At 38.3% G+C, this 22,417-nt stretch overlaps 1 protein-coding gene across 2 annotated transcripts; it reads left to right on the plus strand.

Annotated features, from left to right (window-relative positions):
• The first annotated feature begins 657 nt into the window (after positions 1-657).
• Positions 658-20,170, plus strand: LOC107841795 (ubiquitin carboxyl-terminal hydrolase 2). Of its 2 annotated transcripts, XM_016685646.2 has the most exons (6): positions 658-884; positions 1,000-1,043; positions 1,683-1,729; positions 18,882-18,928; positions 19,058-19,160; positions 19,256-20,170. In XM_016685646.2, exons 2-6 carry the CDS (start codon positions 1,013-1,015, stop codon positions 20,030-20,032), a joined length of 1,005 nt encoding a protein of 334 aa, XP_016541132.1. In that variant the 5' UTR covers positions 658-884; positions 1,000-1,012; the 3' UTR covers positions 20,033-20,170. The 2 variants fall into 2 exon arrangements, with proteins under 2 accessions (XP_016541132.1, XP_016541139.1); XM_016685653.2 differs by lacking the exons at positions 18,882-18,928; positions 19,058-19,160 and having other exon boundaries at positions 666-884.
• The last annotated feature ends 2,247 nt before the right edge of the window (positions 20,171-22,417 follow it).

The raw sequence follows: 22,417 nt of genomic DNA on the forward strand, positions 1-22,417 counted from the left end.
AGTATATATATATTACTAGAGCAAGTAAGATGGAGCCAAGAGTGTGATTAGGGGTGTGCATCAGTCGGTTTGGTTTTATGTGTTATTGGTTCGGTTTATCGATTTTTGATTTTTAAATATGTAAAACCAATAACCAACTAATAAAATATTTTCTTATCGATTTCGGTTTATCGATTTTTGATCCTCAATGGTTCAGTTTTCGATTTAACCAATAAGAAAATACTTATAAAATAGAAATAGTAACAACTAACTTAAAAAAATGAAATCTTAGTTACCGTCAAAATCCTACGCAATGCATTTTAGTTTACAACTTCAAACTTGAACTAAATGTTAGTTAGAAAAAAATTAAATCCTATTTATTAGAAGCTATAAATGCTTCAAACTTTTCAATACGATAATAGCCGAGCTTTATATTATGCCTTTGTTTTCCTGAATAGGTTAACACTTTGTGAATCACTGAAACCGATAACCCAATAAGATAAAACCGAAATCAAACCGTTTACCCAATAATTTTTTTTATAAAATTAATAAAAAATCGTTAATCCAATAATCCAATATCAATAGCCTAATAACATTTTTATCGATTCGATTTATAGGTCAGTTCGATTTTTGCACAACCCTAAATGTGATTAGTCATATACAAACCATTTTTAGAAGCATTGCACCTGGCAACTTTTTTCTTTTAGCCGAAGTGGAAGTGATCCGCACTTTCGACTCCTATCAAGCCCAAGGTGGAAAACTCCAGTCCGATATTATCAGATCCGAAGCGGTCCGTCCACTGCCAACCCTAAAATCAGTCGGGAGTCAAAAGTATTAGATTAGGGAGAGGCAAGAGGCAGTGGCAGAAGAAACTAATACAAGTCAATTTGCTCCCTTAATTTGTGGTATGGACTGTTATCATAGCTTTCGATTTGAGGATTGCTGATGATTCTAACAAAATACTTGGTTGGTTGGAAGATCAAATTTGTTAATGCTCTCTGTCCTTTCTCTTTGCAACAGGTAATTAACAATCATGTCGTGGTGCACTATTGAGTCTGATCCTGGTAAGTGCCTTTTTTTTCACAAGGCTTGGCAACGAGGTTGAGAGTAGAAAGAATAATCCTTATATGACTCTTTACTGCTAATGGAAAGTAGAAGTAGAATATTTGTTATCAAGACAACAGAATGAATGTTCATTGAATGTTTCCAAAGAATAATTTGTGCAAGGTTCTGCTAATATATGTAAAATGTTTGCAGTTGTATCACATTTACTGAAAGAAGCTATCCCCCCCTTTGTTACATTGTACGGCCCAACTGTTCTCCATTTATCCCAAAAAGGGAGCTATTGTTCTTTTCCTCTCAAGCTTTGCCTTTTGTGCCTTTGGACAATAAAGGTCGGTCTTCATTTTTATTCTTGTGATGCGTGCAAGTTGGTCCCATAAATATGAAGATTCTTGAGTGTGGTTTTTGGGGGGTGGGGGAGAAGGAGACTAGTTTCCTGTAGTGTTCAATATGTGTGGGAACAATCCAATTTAACATTCTTCATCTTTATGTTTTTGATGACAGCTACTAAAATTTGGGGTTCTAAATCCACCTAACCTCTAAATTTTAGCCCTCTGAGAAGCTTTTTTGATGATATCCCTGTTGCGTTTCACTTGGTAAAACCCTTGAATGGGAAAGGTGCTGACATTGCTTGTGTGCAGGGGTTTTTACCGAACTTATGCAGCAGATGCAAGTAAAAGGTGTGCAGGTATTTTCAGTTTTCTCTAAAATTATGATTCATTTTCTTCAATTTTTGCTGGTTTAATCTCTTAGTTTTTATTTGTAACATTTCACGTATACCACTAAGCAACAAGATCATGCTCTTTGGAGATTTTCCATCTTTTGATTTCCCTTAGAAATTTATATCCCCCATGCAGTTGTTGCTTTAGTACGAGCAATTATGGACTTGAACTCCGTATTTACTTGTTACATGATGCGTGTAATGCGACTCACTGGAGTCTTTATCTTTGCTATCATCGTATTTTGTTGTGAGGCAAATGCTTGACTTGTATCTTTGTTAAGTTTAGGGATTTCGAGCATCCATTTTCTTTGTTTAGTGGCTAATACCTTCTGTTAGAACTTAGCAGAAGGGAAGAAGTATATAAGCTTGAAAGGAAATAGAAAAAAGGGTGGAACTATCCTTGGTTTTTTTCCTCCATAGTGTTTTTGTCATAGCTCTTCACTGTATATCGTGTAGTCCTATACTATTTTTTTTTAGCTTTGAACTTAATCTGCAAATGAATGCACCTATTGCTGAAAGGAACCTTTGAACGCTACTCAATGAGAAAGGAGTTCCACAAAATGAAGAGAGCAAATGGAAATCAAGGGCAAGCTTAGGGCATACTTCTGGTTTTATCTAAAGTTCAGATGATTTTTAGTGATTTATAAGTCTAAAAAGTTCAGCTCTGTAGACTTCATAGATCAAAGAAAAAAAGGTTTAAAGAGTTCACCTTGACATTGAATTAAAATAGTGGCGTGTGGTTCCTAGAGGACTTTGGAGCATAAAGACCAACTATCATAATCCATTTGAGTGACCCTTCAATCAAAGTTATTAGCTGGCTTACATGCAGATCTTACCTCGTCAGGCCTCCTGATACTATTTAAATAAATGATTTAATATAATAGTGATGAGATAGGATTCATAATAAGTTTGAAGCTAAAATGAAAACTATGGAAGGATGATGTTTTCTGTTATAGTGTTACTACATCGCTTCTTTGAAATTCTTGGTTCTATTATTAGTTGAATATCAAAAAATACTAATAATAAATTAAAAATCCTGACTAGAGGACCTTTGGCGAAGTTGCCCATCATTTCTCTATCTGTTTATGGCTCTTCCAATACTACTCTATTGAGAAAGAGTATTGTTACACCAGCGGGCAAACAAGTGCCACAACATGTGGAACCCTCATCAATTGCTTTTGAATCTCAATGGTGTCCACTTAATACCAAGTCAACTTTAAATCAAGCCCAATTGTTGGTTGACTCTATTACGATAAACGCCCAAATGTAAGAAGGCGAAAAACTTGGTTAAGGGGAAAAATAAAATGGAATGAAGGGACCGTGTCAGCCCAAAATAATTACAAGCCCTATTGAAGGATTTATCATCACAGATCTCTACCTTTTGGACTGAGGGGAAAATAGTTGCTACTGAAACTACGGACTACGCCAATGATGAAGTAGAACACGCTCTTTGCATGCCAATCATATCTCTCTTACCATTACAAATTGCATCTTCAGTATATACATCAGACTTTGATTACTCTCTCCCCTCAAGTAGAGATTCCCTATCATTGCCTTGGCATGTAGACTGTTCTTGAAATCAACAACTCCTCTTTGCTTTTGTTCTTGAGACAACTCAATGGACCAAAATTGTCATGACCAAAACATGCAAACTTTCAGGGTTAGTATCTCTAGGTGTGAACACGAGTTCCTTGATATGATCTTAAGAATGGAGCACAAAAGGAGGGAACAACTTCAACTTCATAATACCAACAAGCGGTCTGGCAAGAAAATGAAGAGGGGTGGAAACGAGGTCATGAAACTAAAATGCTTGGTTAATTATGGCAAGGGCTGTTGTAGCGTAGGGAAAAGGCCTATAAGGGGAAGGATGCAAAAAGATTTTTTTGAATGATGGTCGAAGTTATCAGTTGGAATATGCGCAAGTTAATGATTGGGGCAAAAGAAGTACAATTAAATCATTGGTTCAAAAGTGGAGATAAGATATCTTGAGATAAGACAAGTGAAGAATGTACTGTTGCTTTAGCTAGACAATTATGGGATTTTAGATGAATGGCCATTGATATTAGGGGTGGAATTGTTATATTTTTGGATAAAAGACAACAGTCTTGAACAAATGCTCAAAAGGGTCTTTATTCTATCTCTACAATTTTTGAAGGTTGGTCTTTGATGGGGTTTTGGTGGAGTTTACGGGCCTCACTCCAATTGGGATAGAACAGAGCTTTGGAATGAACTATCTGCAGTCAGAGCCTTTTGGAAGGATCTTTGGATGGTAGGGGGTAACTTCAATGTGCAGATTTGAAAATGAGGGATCAATTGCTTAAGGAGGTCAAGATCTATGTGGAGCTTTTCCAACTTCATATAGGACATGGAGTTGGTTGATATGTCTCTGCTGGGGCTTCTGTACTAGTTTAGGGGTGTGAAGATCATGTTCAAGTCGCCAAAATTGACAGATTCTTAATCTCTAATGAATGGAATGACACCTTTGGTTTTGTGATCACATGCAAATCATGTTGGAAAGCTAAGTTGCTTGGACTCAGATGCTGGTGTCCGACACTTGTGCGAATCTAGAGGTTGGATACTTCATGATCTCAATTTTAGATTTGGGGATATGGATCCAGGTTGGTTATGAGTGCGGAGATTTGGCTAAAGTAATTCAAATACTTAAAAATAGACTTGTAAAACCTAAATGACAGAGACATTGTATGGAAAACGTAAGGTGAAAATATTGATCAAGAGGAGAATCCTGAAATGGGATAAAAGGAAAAACATTAACATAGAGATTTATTACAAGGTATTCCATTATCTTCAATTTCCCCTTGGCTTTTGGTTTGATTACAGAAATCATTAAATTTGTTTGGACTTTCCCTATTGATTTTGGTCAAAGTACCCAAATTCGGTTGACCAAATCGAGTACTAATCCCATACCCATGTCATGTCGACACGGGTGTGGCACCGGAAGGGAAGAGTCCGAGTAACTTAGTTGGAAAGTGGAGACTGGTGTGGTTGCAGCATGAAAGATTTATAGAATGCTGGCAAAGTTACAGGGGAATGGGAACTTGACTTTGTTCTCTCCTACAAACTGAAACATCTGTAGAAGGAAGGCCATTTTCATATAAAATAGAAGTTTTTGGCAAAGTAGAAACAAGGAAAAAATAAAGCTTTATAGGAGCTGCTAGTTCTATAGCAAACAACTGACGGTAGACTACCAAATCAGATTGAGAAAATTAATATGTTGGACATAAAAACTGAACTAAAACAGCGGGCAAAGTAGAAGGGGTCTCTTGGAGACAAATCCAGATTTTTCTGGCTTAAGGTAGGAGACAGAAACAATAAATTTTTCTTAAGGGTTGCCAACTCCCATAAGAGATATAACTGCATCACAGATTAAAGGTTGCCGACACAGTTATTGAGGATACATAATTTGTCAAAAAATACTGGAATTCCTTAGAACTTATACATTGAGGATCAAAGTTGGAGGCATACAAATTTCTTTAAGGCCCTGTATGTTTATCATCAATGAAAAAAAGGAGGTCTCGAAGTTGCTTTCACTAAGGAGGAAATGAGATGCCATCAACTCATGTGCTCTTGACAAAAGCCTAGGTCCTTCCGGATTTACAATGGCCTTATACCAGAAACAGAAAGCATGGGGTATCATTAAGCATGTCATATTAGCTGCTTCCAATCATTTTCACTATCATTATCACATGGTCAAGTCCTTCAATGTATCCTTTACTCTTATTTTCCAAAAAATGCAAGGTAAGACTACGTACAATAGACCCTTGTGGTCGGGCCCTTCTTTGGACCCTGCACATAGTGGGAGCTTTAGTGCATCGGGCTTGCCCTTATACTCTCTTTTCCCCCCCAAAAAAAAGAGAGCTATGGAACTAGAGACTACAAACGCGTAGGTCTTAGAATGCATTCATTAAAGGAAAACAAGTTACTGATGTTGTACTCATAGCGGATGAGCTTATGGATGGAAAGATGAAGTCGGGTGGAAATAGGCTCCTACTCAAGCTTGATTTGGGAAAAGCCTTTGACAAACTAAGATGACCCTATATCTTGTTACTTTCCTCACGTAGTTGGGTTTTTGAGAAAAATAGATCAGAGTGAAATATTCTGCCCTTATTAACAGAGGGCCGGTGGGACTTTCTTTCCTAAAAGAGGGATGGAGGGGGGAAAATCCCCCCTTCCTTTTCATACTGGTCATAGAATGGCTTAGTAATTTGCTTGAGAAAGCTAAACTACTGAAATGGTTTGAAGGCTTCACAATGGTAGCAACAGGGGCATTCTTAGCTCCATTTCTCATCTCTTGATTGCTGATGATACACTTATCTTTTGTGGACTTGAGAAGTCCCAAGTCCTGTAACTGAATCTCGCCCTAATGATTTTGAGGCAATGTCTGTCCTGCCTTTTAATATGCTCAAAAGTGTCACATCTACCCGGTGAATATAATCCCAAATCTAGAAATCTGGTGTAACTGTCTGGTGTTATTATATGTTATACTGGCACCTTTGCCACCACGCACTTGGGCCTCTTTTCTTTGAGTCAAAGGTAACTTTGTATTAACAAAAATTTATCATCCAAGAGATGATAGATTTTACAACTCCCAATCAAATGGATTTTTCTCCTAGCGGACTGCCCAATAACAAAGCAAGTTACATATGAAATCTACTAGATCTATGGTATCCCCCCCAATTTCCTATTTACACCAAAAATAAAGTAAGCCAAGGCAATCACTTTTTTTGATCTTCTGGATGCTGCAACTCTTGCCTTCAAAGCACCTGGCATTTCTTTCATTCCCGAACGTCCACCGGACACAAGCTGGAATACTCAACCACCAATCTTCTGTTGAACCTCTTTTCCCAATTTCTTTCCGGCTTTTTAGAAATTCCAGTGTGGACCTTGGCATTGTCCAGCTGATCCCAGGATACAAAAAAAACATGTTCCACAATTTTTCAGCCATGTTACAATGCAGAAATAGGTGGCTATTCACTTTTTCATCTTGGTTACACAAAAACATCTAGAACAAATCTGCATTCCTCTTTCTTGTAGAGCTTCATGAGTTGGGTAAGCTTTTCTGATAACCAACTAAACAAAACAAGCCACTTTCAACGGACTTTTTGACTTTCCATATTTGCTTCCAAGGCTAATTGATTATCTGGTTTTGGTGGTTGTTTCTATTCCAATAGCATGATTTCACTGTAAACACTCCTTTATTGTGTAAACACCCCTTTATTGTGAATCTGCTAGATTGGTTTATTAGCAACTTTAAGATTCCAAAAAATGCACTCAGTATCTGAAGGAGTCGTAATATCCGACACTTCTCGGTCGTTAAGAGCCTTCATAAAGATTAGGTTCCGCTCATGTAGACTCCGTACTTTGAGCAACTATATCATTTCTTTGTGAACTTAAGATATAGAGGTTCGGAAACATGTTTCTCAAGCTGTCTCCCCCTATCCAAAGTTCATTCTAGAAATCAATTCTGGATCCATTACCCACTTTGAAAGTGCTATTCACATAAAATTGATCCCATAACCTCCTGATTGATCTCCATACACTACAACAAAAGTGCCTAATACCTCTTTAGTTGACCATTGATAAATCATTCCATATTTATCAACTATGAATCTTCTTCATAGAGCCATGTCTTCAGTACAGAACCTCCACAACCATTTTTGAAACAAGCACTCATTCTGGATACTGAGATTTTTGATCCCCAGACCTTCTTGACTTCTTTTAAGGGTTAAGATATCCCATTTGACTAGGTTGTAACCCTTTTTCTCCTTGTTGCCTTGCCGTTAAAAAGTTCTTAGCTTGTTGATCTTCTTCTCAGTGCTCTTCGGGATTGGGAATAAACTCATCATATAAGTTGGGAGGGCATCCATTACCGACTTAATGAGTGTCAACCTGCCCCAAAAGACTAGTATGGGCTCTTCCACCTAGCTAGCTTCTTATTGCACCTCTTTAGAACTTCACCTAGACTTCTGGTTGTTTATTTTTGGCACCCAAGGGCCTTCCCAAGTATTTGGTAGGCAATGAAACTATTTGGCAACCTAGGTTCCCTGCTAAGATGTGCATATTTTTCACTTGATTAACTAGAAACATAGAGCTTTTATGCCAGTTGACATGCAAACCAGAAATAGCTTCAGTGATGGTTAAGATGGCTCTTAGATGTCTGATCTGAGAAGCTTCTGCATCACAAAAAATTAATGAATGGTTAACATATAGAACGGGTGTGATCTCCATGGCACTTCCTCTGTTGGCTTGGGCACTGAAACCTCTAATCCACGCATTACCCTTGGCTCTTCTAATGATATGATTCCAATCCTTCCATTGTTAGCAAAAAGAGGAAAGGTGATATGAGATCACCTTGCCTCAAGCCCCTCTGTGATTGAAAGAATCCTTCAGCGTTTCCATTAATTATAAGAGAGGACTTGACATTAGAAATGCAGAATCTAATCTAGTTGATCAATTTGTTGCCAAAACCCATGTCAATAAAGATTTTAAGAAAGAATAGTTGACATGGTCATAAGCCTTCTCAATATCTAATTTGTAGAGAATCCCTGTTAACTTTTGTCTAATTCTAGAATCAACCAGCTCATTGGCCAATAAAGCTGCATCGATAATCTGTCTGCCTTGTAAAAAGGCCATTTGGTGTTCATTGACCAATTACTCATCACAGTCTTCATCGGTTCCGTAATGAGCTTTGACATGATCTTGTATATGCCTCCTATCAAGCTGATTGGCCTAAAGTCTTTAAGTTCTTCTCCCAGTTTCTTTGGTAATAATGCAATGAAGGTAGCATTAAATGATTTTTAAAAAACCTCTTTTTGATGGAAGTTTTGAATTGTCAGCATCAGATCTTCCTTTAATATGCACCAACACTCCTTGAAGAATTGCATTGTGAAGCCATCCGGACCCGGTGCTTTGTCACCATCACATTGTTTAATAATTTGGAGCACTTCTGATTCTGAAAAAGGTCTTTATAACCACTCTTTTTCTTCTTGTGCGATCTTAGGACAGTTTAGCATCTCAAAAGTTGGTCTCCAAGCTTCTGTGTCTGAGTACAGTTTGCTATAGAAGTCAATCATAGCCTTTTTGATCCCTTCAGGTTCTTTAATCTTTCCCCTGCACCATCGATTCATCAATTGTGTTGTACCTCTTGGGCATTGATGCCATCCTTGGGAAGAACCTTGTATGTTATCCCTTTGTTTTAGCCAAAGAACTCTGGATTTCTATCTCCATCTCCAGGATGTCTCCTCATTTTTTGCTAGGCTTTCCAGTTCCACCAGGATAGTTTCTCTACTAATTATTTCTTCCTCTGTCAAAGTCCGGCTATCTTGTATCAAATCAATCTCAGCCAACTCACACATCAAGCTATTTTTTTTGTCGATTGACTCTCCAAAATTGGTTTTGCTCCACTCTTTAAGCTTTTGTTTCAACATTTTCAATTTAGAGGTAAGCTGAAATCAGGGCACCCCTCTACCACCATTTCATTCCACCAACCCTTTATGAGATCAATGAAGCCTTATACGTCGAGCCCACCAATTTTCTAATTTGAAGCTAGATTTTTTCTTCTCCCAATTCCCACCCTCAATGATACAAAATCTACTATGAAAACACGAAAATCAACCAATAACCAAACTAAGGAATCAACACAAAGCCGAGAATCAACACCAAGGAACAAACACAAGCCGATTGAAGACAACAAGCACTCAAACTAATGCATTAAAGTAAAGATAGATGGTGAGACACAGGATATTACAAGCTTTAGGGACTAAAGTGTGTATCAAACACTAGAATCCCTAAGACCCACAATAATACCACCACACTCTTACGAAGACCTCAAGGGAACCGGAATCCCCAAGCAATCCTCGTTTCTAAAGGGTAGCCAACACAATGATTCCACGTTGCCATAAGTGAATCCACACTTGCACAAGTGATTCCACACTTGCAAAGACACTTTTGAGAGTATTCTTAAAATAATATCAAAGTTGCTGAAAAATGAACCTAATGAAAGCTATTTAAAGTCTTAGTCCTAACTATTACATAGCAAATTGACCCAAAGGCCCTTAATGTGGTGCTACACTCCATAGGCGCCTCTTTGCTCCAAGGCAATGACCAAAAGACCCTTAATGAGGGGCGGCCTGGGAGTGTAACTTTGAGTCTTCTCCATGCTTCAACACTTGTTCTCTTCGGGTTAGGCATCAAAGGCAAGCCCCAAGCTTGAGTCTTTATGTGTTGGCCTCCAATGATGTCGTTGAAAGCTATGATGCCCCTTTGACTCGTATCGTCCTCCCCTTCTTGAAAAAGATTCGACCTCGAATCTGAACCTTGCAAAACAGTAGGAGACACAAGCAAACATACTTTCCTCAGGGCATGAGGGTTAAGGTTAGCACAATCAATCATAGCATCAAACTAAGGTTGCACACACTTCACCTGCCGAGGGGTCTTAGGGAGTAAAATACCCTTCTATCACAATAACCCGAATACCCTTCTATGAAAGAAACAACTTGTCTATCCACATAAGTGTGACAAGAACAAGAGACAAGATTTTTTTATCAAGTGGAAGCCATAGACTTTTTTTGGAACAACAAATAGGCATGCTCTTGAGGGATGTCCCTCACCTCCATCATTTAGGGTCACTTTACTCCCAACAAAGTAATGATCACCCTCCAACAATTCAATGTTCCTTCAGTTGGGGCATTCACTAGCCTTATGACCCCAACCTTGACATTTAAAGCAAATAATACCTTTAGAATTGGGAGTAGAAGAGGGATTGCCTTCAAGCCGTGGGAGATACCTTTGGTTTGTCGTATCAATGGGCTTCTTCTCCAAGGGCTTGTAGGAATCCTTGTTCTTGTTCCATCCGGAGGAAGTAGAGGATTGGTAACCTTTATTGAAGGTCCTTTTGGCATGAATGTTCCTTTCAACCTCGATGGCTGCTTCAACAAGATCCTCAATTCGGTCAAACTTGTGGACAACTAGTTGAGAAACAGCTTCATAATCTAAACCACCTTTGAACTGAGCTGTGCAATGATTTGGAGGTTCAACAATATCAAGACGAAGGATCAAGTTTTGAAACTCTTCATAATATTCTTCCACACTTTTATGTAGAGCCTTGTTAGTTACTCTTGCTTGAACCTTTCTGTAACATACTTCTCTTTCATAAGAGCTTTCAATTCATCCCAATCCGGAAGGTCAAGATTGCCATTTCTTGCTCTTTGCAATCTTTTTGTCTCCCACCAAGTAGATGCATATCTTTCAAGTTGAGCAATGGCATGTGCGGCTTTCTTGTGTTGAGTCAACTCATTGAGTTGGAAGATCCTATTGCATTGTAGTTCCCAATCAAGGTAGATAGATAGATGGATCACTAGTTCCTTTAAAGGTAGGAAGAGTGATCTTGATTGAGTTGAGACCCATGTCTCTACCCAAGTTTCCTCCTTGAACCTTCTTGAAGACCTTCTTGAACTTGAGGACGGTGTCCCAAGTTGCCTCTACCATGAGGAACCGGACCAAACCTTCCCCCCGCGACCCCTATGTCCTCTTTCTTGAGCTCATCTTCTATTTCACACAAATTTCGCAAAGAGAACCACTTCATCTAACTCCTCATCGCCATAAGGACCCTCACCTTCCACATCATCAATTTGGATTGGTTGGTTTCGGTTAAGTGGGGCTCTCGGCATTTCTTGGTTTTGTGGAGCTTCTTGGTGGATTTGGTTTCGATTGTTTGGATAAGTAGGGGCTTGGTTGATGGGTTCATGTATTTGTCTAGGCAGATTGAACATTTGGTGAAGTGTTTCCGGAGTTATAGTAGGGGAGGTATTGGGAGCATGTCCACTAGATGAGGCATGGTAGTTTTTAGGGGGGATGAGTGGGTGGAATCTTGACGAACTTCCAAGATGTCCATTTTTCTTGAAAAGGAACCTTCCATCCCTTTCATTCTTTCATTCATTCTTTCCATTCTCCTTTTCATAGTATTGAGCTTCTTTATGATGGAACTAGCCCAACTAGGCATTTCACCTTCATCCTCCATTTTACCTAGTAGAAAAAAAAAAACTAATAAAACAACAAATAAAACATCAAACAATTTAGTAAATCAACCTCACAAGCTCTCAAGCTCACACCTTTAAAATGTTACTCAATAAGCGTCGCAAGTCTTGGTATCTTGTTTATACTCCAATGAGTTTACTTGGTACTCGGAAACAACCTCTCTATTTCTTCGGAGGTAGCGGTATGGATTGCGTACATTTTACCCTCCCCAAACCCCACTTTGTGGGAATACACTGGGTCTGTTGTTGTTGTTGTTGAGTTTACTTGGTACCAATTGTGGCTTGAGGTCGGAATAGATTTTTGTTTGAAACGATTCAAAGAAAATATGTATGTACTTGAACCAAGAACTACAACGAATCACAAAATGATAAAAGCACACAAAGAACAGTAACACGAAAGAAACGGACTCAAACAACTCACAACTTAGTAGAAGATTACTAGTTGCTAATTTAGCACTTGAATCAAGAAATGAAACTAAAGAAACAAGAAAAGAAACTTAGAAATCCAAAATTTTGAGCTTAAGCAATTTCGGGTAGGGTGATACGTGGCAACCTCTCATTGGTTGTTGAAATTTTGAATTTTTTCTCTTGTCTTCAATTTGTATTGATCAATCTTCAAGTTGGATGAGTGGAAAATCGGCTAAGGGAGGGAAATGCACGAGACTTGGAGCTTTTTTCAAATTCAAAAAGTGTTGACTTTCTTTGTATCTTTTTGGCAAAACACCTTTTTGAAAGACTTTTGGCTCTTCCCTCTTTTGTATGTCTTGGTAGGTGCCCATTCTCCCTTTTGGTAAGACACCTTTTAGGAAGCCCTTTGTCTCCTTTCCTCTTTTGTAATAGTCTTGGAATATGTTTCAAGACTAACAAAGACTACACTCTCTTCCCATTTTGTTTTAGATCAAACACCCACTTTCTCTTCAATAAGATATGAAAATGGTGAAGAACACCAAGAACACCACTTTTGAAATTTGAAGTTCTAAGTGCACGTTGGACTCTCAAACATCAACAACACATGTTCAGGATCAAATCCTCAACAACAAATATCAACAACAGATTTTCAAGCCACCAATCCTCAACAACAACATCAACAACACACGTTCAAGCTCAAGATTTAGATCTTGACTCAAATAGTGTTAGTGAGAAAGGGCCTAACACTAGAAACAACCAAAACACAAAAAAACCTCCTAGACCTAGGTTCAAACTTTCGGCCAAGGTACCAAAACAAAAACAACAATTTCGGCCAAAATACAAGACAAGAACAACTAGTTTTCTTTTTTGTGAGATTTTCGAAGTAACAATCCCAAGATTGATTTTGTTGGAACAAAATCAAATCTTGCTCTTGATACCAAATGATACAAAACCTACTATGAAAACACGAAAACCAGCCAACAACCAAACTAAGGAATCAACACAAAGCCGAGAATCAACACCAAGGAACAAATTGAAGACAACAAACACTCAAACTAATGCATTAAAGTAAAGATAGATAGTGAGACATAGGATATTACAATCTTTAGGAACTAAAGTGTGTATCAAACACTAGAATCCCTAAGACCCACAATAACAACACCACACTCTTACGAAGACCTCAAGGAACTAGAATCCCCAAGCAACCCTCGTTTCTAAAGGGTAACCAACACAACGATTCCACGTTGCCACAAGTGAATCCACACTTGCACAAGTGATTCCACACTTGCAAAGACGCTCTCAAGAGTATTCTCAAAATAATGTCAAAGTTGCTGAAATGAACCTAATGAAAGCTATTTAAAGTCTTAGTCCTAACTATTACATAGCAAAATGACCAAAAGGCCCTTAATGAGGTGCTACACTCTATAGGCGCCTCTTTGCTCCAAGGCAATGACCAAAAGGCCCTTAATGAGGGGTGGCCTTGGAGTGTAACTTTAGTCTTCTCCATGCTTCAACACTTGTTCTCTTCGGGTTAGGCATCAAAGGCAAGCCCTAAGCTTGAGTCTTTATGTGTTGGCCTCCAATGATGTCGTTGAAAGCTATGATGCCCCTTTGACTCGTATCACTCTAGTATAATAATAGGGCAATGATCAGATGTCACCCTAAGGACTCTTTGCTTGATACTAATGAAAGATTCATCCCACTTCATAGAGTAAAAAAATCTGTCCAATATAGCAGCACTTTTGTGGTTTACACCTCTGAACTAGGAGAATTTTCCTTCGTTCAGTGGAGGGTTGTGGAGTTTCAAGTCTTCAATCCATCTAGATAAATCTTGTGGAGTTTCAAGTCTTCAATCCATCTAGATAAATCAGTCATAACGTTTGTGATTCTATTGCAATCCCTTCTTTCTGCCATGTACCCAATTGTATTAAAATCTCCACAAGTAATCCATGGCCCCCGAGACAATTCTTTGACTGCAGCCAATCTTCCCAGCATTCTAACTTTTCACTTCTTTTATGAGGAGCATACGCATGGCTAAGTAACCAAGTAAAAGAGCTTTGAACAACTTTAAACTTGATAGTGATCGAGTAATGACCAGTTTCCACCAATGCCCCCTCCCATGTCCTGCTATCCCACATTATCAATACCCCCCCAAACCCCAACCCCCTACTTCCTTCAGTTTTCATGAACTGACATTTCATCCATGTGCTTGGCCATAGCATCCTAGCAACACCTTCCACATTTTTATTAATTTTTGTTTCTTGAAAACAATACACATCAGCTCCTATTTTTGTAAGGAGCTCTTAATCAAATTCCTGTTGAGAATATTATTAAGCCCCCTTACTTTCAATGTGATGAGTTTTTTTCTCATTTAAAAGTCAGGTTATGTACTCTCCCTCAATTTCTGGCCCATCCTACCTCTTTCAAAGTGGATTTCAAATTCTTCAACTCGTTTTTCCCAATTCTCTTGTTTCTAGGAGTTGAATAGTCTTTCCCTTCCTCTTTTTTGTCCAATTCAGCTTTTCTCTCATCTAAGCTTAATCTCATTAGAAGAGCTAAAGTTTCTTTTTCGAACACCATGAAAGCAACCCAAGTGTTGCTAGTGTTGCTCAGCTCCAGGATGTGGGAATTAACCCAATTGGATGCTTCTGTTTCTGTTTTCCTTTGATCCACGGTAGGTTCCATGGAGACAGATTCAATATCATGAATCTGTGGAATTTGCATGTTGTTTTCACTTGTATCTTGTCCCGAGTGATCCGCTTCTTGGTTATTCTTTTTTGAAGATTGCACAGTTTCAGATTTATCATTTTCTGCTCCTTTGTTCCTGTCTCTGTGTGTATTGACTCCCCCTTGTGTTTTCCTTTGATACGGTGGTAGTCGCCTCGCCTCCGGCATCCAATTCCCAGTTTTTGAAAGCATCTAGGAATTTTAATGCTAATGATTTGACCTCCATCAAAGCTTTGAGCTCTCCCCCCTTCAATCCGCATAGAGTTTTAGTCTCTAAAGAAGTCGCCACATGTCCCTCAAGAGTTCCAGATGTTTTATTTAAGAGAATGGGGCCTTCTTTTGGGCCTTTACCCTTCTCAGAGATTAAATGAGATTTTGGTTCACATTTATTTAAGTTCAATGAATCGGTCCAACCCCCCAAATTTGAATTCACCTTTTCACATGTTCCTGACAAGTCACGTGGCTCCACTTCTGAAATATAGCCTTTTCTTCTGTTATCCTTTAGTCTTTCTAATATCTGATGGTTCACTGGTTATTGACCTCTGGGCAATAGGATTAGGGTTTTGTGGTGCATCGGCTGCCACCCTTGTCGGTGCCTCTACTCAGATTGGCATAGAGAACAGGGTTCGGTCGTTTTCCATCGTCACTTCTATCAGAACATCTCGTCCATCTCCTCGAATTTTTATCCTTGCCCATTTGAGGTGATGGCGAAGTTGTGTCTCTTCCTCTGTCTCAACCCAACCCCCACAGAAGTCTCCGATGACTATGAATACTTTTTGGGACCAAAGATGTAGGGGGAACCCAACTATTCCGATCCATACGGTATTTATTTCAATCTTCTCCTTCACTGTCCCAACAGCCGGATTCCACCATTGAAGAAAAACTGGAGACTTTTTCCAGAACCAGTCTCCAGTCATCGCTTGTTCCGCCATGGCCCTGGTTGGAAACTCGAAAAGAAATAGCTTGCAGCCCATCTCGTAGATTTTCACGCCATGTGCTTGTTTCCAGGTGTAGGTGACCCATCTTTTGACTTCAGCGAGACTAATTGCTTCATTAACACTACTAATTGATTTTTCCCGCCAAACTCCTCTTCAGTACTTCGTTTTGTCTTAGTTGTCATTAATGCAGATTCTGCCCCCCCTCCTTCATAAATGAACTAACCACCTCTGTTTCACCTCCTGGTCTATTCGCCCATTTAATACTTTTTACCCTTTGCCGGGGGTCTATCGGAAACAGTCTTTCTACTTCTTTGGAGGTAGAGGTATGGACTGCGTACATCTTACCCTCCCCTGACCTCACTATGTGGGAATACACTGGGTTTGTTGTTGTTGTTGTTGTTGTTGTTGTTGTTGTTGTAATACTTTTTACCCTTTCTGCAAAAGGGATGTTGTTGTCCACCAATCTGTACTTCTCAATGTTAGTGGCAATCTTGTGTTTGCTAAGAAACCTTCCAACTTTGTCGGCTATGGAACTCCATCCATCATTTAAGGTTATTTCCAGAATAATAAGCACTGTTTTTCTCCTTCCCCTTACGTTAATCAGGCTAATATATCTCCTGTACTTGTTGAAGTTTCTAGCACAAAAAATCTCTGAAATGGAATCCTTTTTTCTCCATCTTTTGACACTATTTCCCGTCACCATGGACGCCTCTTGCAGTGCCTGAACAATCCATTCCATTGATTTCTTGCTGGAAGAAGTTCTGGTTATGTTACTTCTTCCTCTTTCAGTCCATTCGTACCACCCTCCTGAAGTTCCAACTAGTCTTGTTACGTCAAAAGATTTGAAACGAACTGCAAAATAAATGGTATCCTCCATGATTTTGAGAGCAGGAAAGAATGAGAGAGAGGAGACAGAGAAGAGAGAAGAGAGAGAGGGGGATGAGTTCCGGTGATCGGAAGGATCACTGGGAGAGGGAGAAGGTGACCTAGGAAGATCTAAGCCATTGCCTCGGGGGTCGTGCCTGAGAGAGATCAGAAGAGGATCAAGTGTCCTTTGAGGAATGATATCTTGATTATTGCGGCATAAGATCAAGTGTCCTTGAGGAATGATCTTGATTATTGTGGCATAAGAGTAGAAGTTCCCCCATAAAAGAAGCTCCGCAGCTACAATGCAGTGTGTAGGCCGCAATTTTGACTGACCATGGGGTTATTGAAGAATATCAAGTTTGATGTTTAAAGTGGATTGTTGATTATCAATAAAAGGAGGTGCAGTGGTTGGGAATACCTCTGAAAGTAAATGTATTCCCAACACTCTGGTTGCTGGAGTTCCTAGTCTCTGTTTAGTGTTGTAAATCCACGCACTTGGGCCTCTTATTAATACTAATCTTCTGAGAATTGGACAGTAGCTGAGAAGTTTGAGAAAATGCTAGCAACATGGAAGAAGCAGTACCTATCTTTTAGTGGCAGGCCAAGTCTTATTAATAATGTACTGGATAACATCCCTACCTATTTCATGACGGTGTTTCCTATCCCAGCGAAAATTCAGGAGCAGCTTGACAGAACAAGGAGAAACTGGGCTGGAAATGACATCAACCACAAAATTCACCTGGTGAAATGGTCATGCACTCCCTAAATCACTAGTAAGGCTTGGTGTTAAAGACTTGGCCTTGCATAACAACTGTATGTTAATGAAATGTCTCTGGAGATTCAACCAGGATGATGCTTGGTTATGGAAAGAGATAATCACTGCTAAGTTGGGAGTATGAAGCACTGGTGCACCAAACCTGTGAAATCACCCCATGGCACAGGGCTCTGGAAACACATAAACAACCTATGGGAGGCTTTATCCAGAAACACTTATTTCTAGGTGGGAGATGGGACCAACATAAAATTTTGAACTGACAGATGGCTCGAGGCCAATACACTAAAGGAAGAAGTATTCCCTCATCTGTTCCTTGTTGCATGCAATATAGATTCTCTTCTTTGTCATAATAGAGACGTCAAAACATGGAACCCCATTCTTAGGAGGAACTGGAATGACAGAGATAGACGAGCTCATGACATGCTGAAAACATTAGAGAAATACACAATAAACCCACAGATAAAGGATACTCTGAAATGGGGTAGCTCTAAGGAAGGTCTTAACAGTTAAGGCAGGGTATGCTGACCTATGCTCAAACAAAATGATGATTGACTTGTAGCCCTCGAAACTAGTTTGGAAATCAAAACTTCCTCATGGGGTGCTGGTTTGCTCTAAAGGGTGTTTGCTTCACCCAAGCCAACCTAACTAGAAGGAACTTCCAACGAGCCAACAGATGTTTCATGTGCTAGTCAGATGCTGAATCCATTAACCTGTCTTGTACAGGCATCTGGGAATCTGTTTCTAAACATTTCTGGACTGAAATGGGCAATACCCTTTATCCATAAGAGATACTTATTCTGGAGCTCAAAGGAAGTTGACAAAACAAGACCTTCAGAAAAATCTGGAACATGTTGCCTGCAAGCATTTTCTGGTGTATTTGGATTGAGAGGGATTACAGATGCTTGATGGTATATCAACTTCAACAGGAACTTTGAAGGCTAGATGTTTGGATAGCCTCTTTAATTGGGCTAACCTTTCCCCTGTTAATAATTTTGATATTTTTCTGGATTTTATCTGCTCATTAGTTATGTAGTACTTCAACTGTATACAAGCTGACATACGTTTGTTTTGTAATCCCTTGTATCTTCTTGATGCATTTAATGATATTCCACTTCAATTTAAAAAACAACTTTTTCAACATCCTTGTGGTATCTCATTTCTACATGGAGGAGTTCTTCTGCCCTTTACCGTAGAATCTGATAAGCTATTATTGATATGCTTGTCTTATGAGACAAACCAAAGGAAAAGGTGTGAATTAGGAAGGGTGGGCTGTTAACATGATTGGTGTTAGCTACTTTCTTTTGGGTGATTAACATTTTATCTTCTCGTACTACTATTCCATGTTGAAACAGGTTGAGGAGTTGTATTCTTTGGATCATGATGAGCTCAACAGTCTTAGGTGAAGTTATTCTGCCACTTGACCATAGTTGTTCGGTTGTGCGAGCAATTTATTCTCAGAGGATTCAAGCTTGCGTTTCTCCAAGTTTTTCAAAAGGGAAAGAATAATTGATCTTCTGTTGTTTTACAGGCCTGTGTATGGCTTGATATTCCTTTTCAAATGGCGTCCTGGTGAAAAAGATGATCGCCTTGTTATCAAGGACCCAAACCCAAACTTATTCTTTGCTAGTCAGGTCGAATGCCTTTACATGATATATGCGGTTGCACTACTAGTAGTACCTAGTTGCTTAGCACTATGACATGTAACTCTCTTGATGTTGTGAAACAGGTGATAAACAATGCCTGTGCTACCCAAGCAATCCTTTCAATTCTCCTGAACAGTCCAGATGTTGATATTGGCCTAGAACTATCAGCACTAAAAGAATTCACTAAGAATTTCCCACCGGAGCTTAAGGGTTTAGCTATAAACAACAGTGAAGCAATTCGGACAGCCCATAATAGTTTTGCAAGACCGGAGCCATTTGTGCCTGAGGAGCAGAAAACTGCTGGAAAAGATGATGATGTATACCATTTTATTAGCTATATACCTGTGGACGGTGTGTTGTATGAGCTTGATGGGTTGAAGGAGGGACCAATCAGTCTTGGGTCATGCCCCGGTGGGCAAGGTGATATTGAGTGGTTGCGCATGGTACAACCAGTTATTCAGGAACGTATTGAGAGGTATTCCCAAAGTGAAATAAGATTTAATTTGATGGCTGTAGTAAAGAACAGGAAAGCGGTGTACACCGCGGAGCTGAAGGAGCTTCAGAAGAGGAGGGAGTGTATTCTGCAGCAGCTGGCTGCATCCCAGTCAGAGAGAATGGTGGATAGCAACCAAGTGGAGTCACTAAATAAATCCTTAGCAGAAGTAAACTCTGGCATTGAAGCTGTTAGTGATAAGATATTGAGGGAGGAGGAGAAGTTCAAGAAATGGAAAACTGAAAATATCCGTCGGAAGCACAACTATATACCCTTTCTGTTCAACTTTTTGAAAATTCTAGCTGAAAAGAAGCAGCTGAGACCTCTTATAGAGAAGGCCAAACAGAAAACCACCAATCTTAGATGAAATTGTACTTTTTTAAAGGCTAGACAATGTCGTATTTGATGAAGTTCTTATGATTGGTTTTGAGTCAACCTCAGGATTAACATCTCTTACATTTCTTTAATGGTCTCTTTCTCAATTTACTGTCATTTGTGGTTTTAACTGTGTTTATATGCCGGTTCGAGAGCTGCATTTCCCAGGCAAAGTTTGAGCATTTATTTGAACTTTTGGTTCTTGCTGAACGCAATACTAATTGGTGTCAGAGATGTTCTCTTTATTCCATTAGCCGAGTTCTAGAAATTCAGTTGATTTAGCCAAAATTATTTTTTATATTTACGGTTGTGGTTTTCTTTATGTTATACAATACAATATATATTTATTTATTTTACTTTACGTTACTACTATATATAAGCAAGGGTGAAAAAGTTTTGTAGTCCTCATCCTTCAAGTGGCCATCATTTTTTTTTTCTGTTAAAAAGAATTTCCATATGGGCTTTTGTGACTGATTTATAGAATAACTTTTTGTGAATGTCTTTTGGTTTTTCATTAAATTATTTGTTTACTTCATCCAAAAATATACATTATGTTTCACTTGAGGATCAAATTTCATATATTTTAACTAATTATCTTAAGATTGTTTTTGCTATATTAATGGGAGAATTGAGATGTATAGTAATTTTTCACATGTTTTTACATAAATTTTTATTCAAAATATTAAATTAAATTAATCCGATTTAGCTTCAACGATCAGACAAATTATCTTTTCCAAAAAAAAAGAGAAGGTGATGGGATGGTATTTGATCTTCACCCAGTTGTAAATATTTTACATACTTTAAGGGGTCGTTTGATGTGAGGTATAAGTTATAGTAATAGTTTTGGGATAAAATATAAAAATATTTTATCTCATGCTTGGTTGGAGGTATTAGTTAGCCAGTGAATTATTTATCCTATCATTTATGCCTTAGTGATGGAATAAGTTATCTCATATATATGAAGTGATAACTAATTTCGAAATAACTAATCTCAAAATTAATTATCTCGAGATAACTTGTTCTCAATCAAACGACCTCTAAGTCAGTGTATTGATTCATTGTTATTATTTTTTTTGTTTCTTATTGGGCTTGGTGTGTTTCTGGGTAACAAAATGTTTGTTTGAATGTTCTGTGGGTATTGATTTGAGTTCAATTAAAGTTGTGGTACTTGGTTATTGTTGGCAAAAATATGGCTTCAGTATGTGAATTGCCTGAATTGATTTTGGTACAATTGATTTTTTTGAGATTTGATTTGAATTGTGACGGCTCCTTTACTTCCGTATTTATGATAAATTATCTATTATTGGTTTATTTACCGATTCTCTTTCCTTATTTGGTACAAACAAATTTATTTTACTTGTTTATTTATGATTATTTGATAATATTTTATTTTAATTGATTCACTATGTTAATTAATGAAAAGTAATTTCCCTGATCCTCTCATAACTTATTTCGTTTTCTTTATTTATTGATTTTCCATTCACTGTAAAAAGAGGACTTCCCTTCACTAATTTTGGGGACATTATTCATCCACCCACTTCTTTTTTACAGTGACAAAATTTTTTCTCTTCTCTGCACTTAAAAAATATCTCTTTACTTTTGGTCTTGAGGCTGCTTCGGTTCCTAATTGTTATCATGGGTTTTTACATTAAAAGCACATTTTTTGTTTGGATTTTATTATTCTCACTGCTAATTGATTAATTTTCGCTAGCGATGTATTAGTTTCTTTCTTTAAATATTTGATGTCATAAGACTCCTAATCCTTTGTGCATATTCGTAATCTATGGAGTGTTTATGTTGTTGCTTTTGTTGATTTGATATAAAATAAAATATTTCCTCCTTATTTGCAATTAAGGGGTTTTTCAATGGAGTATTATTGTATATGAATCTGCAACAATCTTTGTGCATCGCATAATCATTTGGCGTGAGCCTATCTAGGATCCGTAGATCCTTAGGATCTCGACAGCTTCAAGGATTGATTATGTGTTGCTAAAGGTATGTTTTGGGTAGGAGAGTGTTTTGAAGTCTTTATTTATGTTCACAGATTAAAGGCGACCAATTCGACTGTGACAAAGAATTGCCAGCAATTTTTGAGTAGTTAAGGGCTGTCCAATCTAGCCCTTCTTCGTTTTCTTTTATTTCATTCATTTTTGGTATGTACCAATATGTTGTATAAATTCTATGACTATAATCAATGAAATTATGAGGACTTCTTTGGGGACGGGAGTTCTATGATTTGAATAATTTCTCACTTAGGCAACACATTTGAGGATACATTAATAAATTTTGCGTATTAATTAGTTGTTCCTAGAAATCATGTTTTTAGAAGTTTTAATTAACTTTCAACCTATTAAAATTAGTTTCGACACTTTCGATA

The sequence above is a fragment of the Capsicum annuum genome, chromosome 9 (genome assembly GCF_002878395.1).
Source record: "Capsicum annuum cultivar UCD-10X-F1 chromosome 9, UCD10Xv1.1, whole genome shotgun sequence".
NCBI classification, from domain to species: domain Eukaryota; kingdom Viridiplantae; phylum Streptophyta; class Magnoliopsida; order Solanales; family Solanaceae; genus Capsicum; species Capsicum annuum.

Bases quoted from the DNA above. Each gene is read 5' to 3' on its own strand.
- LOC107841795 (XM_016685646.2), top strand. From the start codon at position 1,013: ATGTCGTGGTGCACTATTGAGTCTGATCCTG. The intron at 1,730-18,881 runs GTATTTTCAGTT...ATGTTGAAACAG, and splicing joins TGCAAGTAAAAGGTGTGCAG to GTTGAGGAGTTGTATTCTTT. The intron at 18,929-19,057 runs GTGAAGTTATTC...GTTGTTTTACAG, and splicing joins GATGAGCTCAACAGTCTTAG to GCCTGTGTATGGCTTGATAT.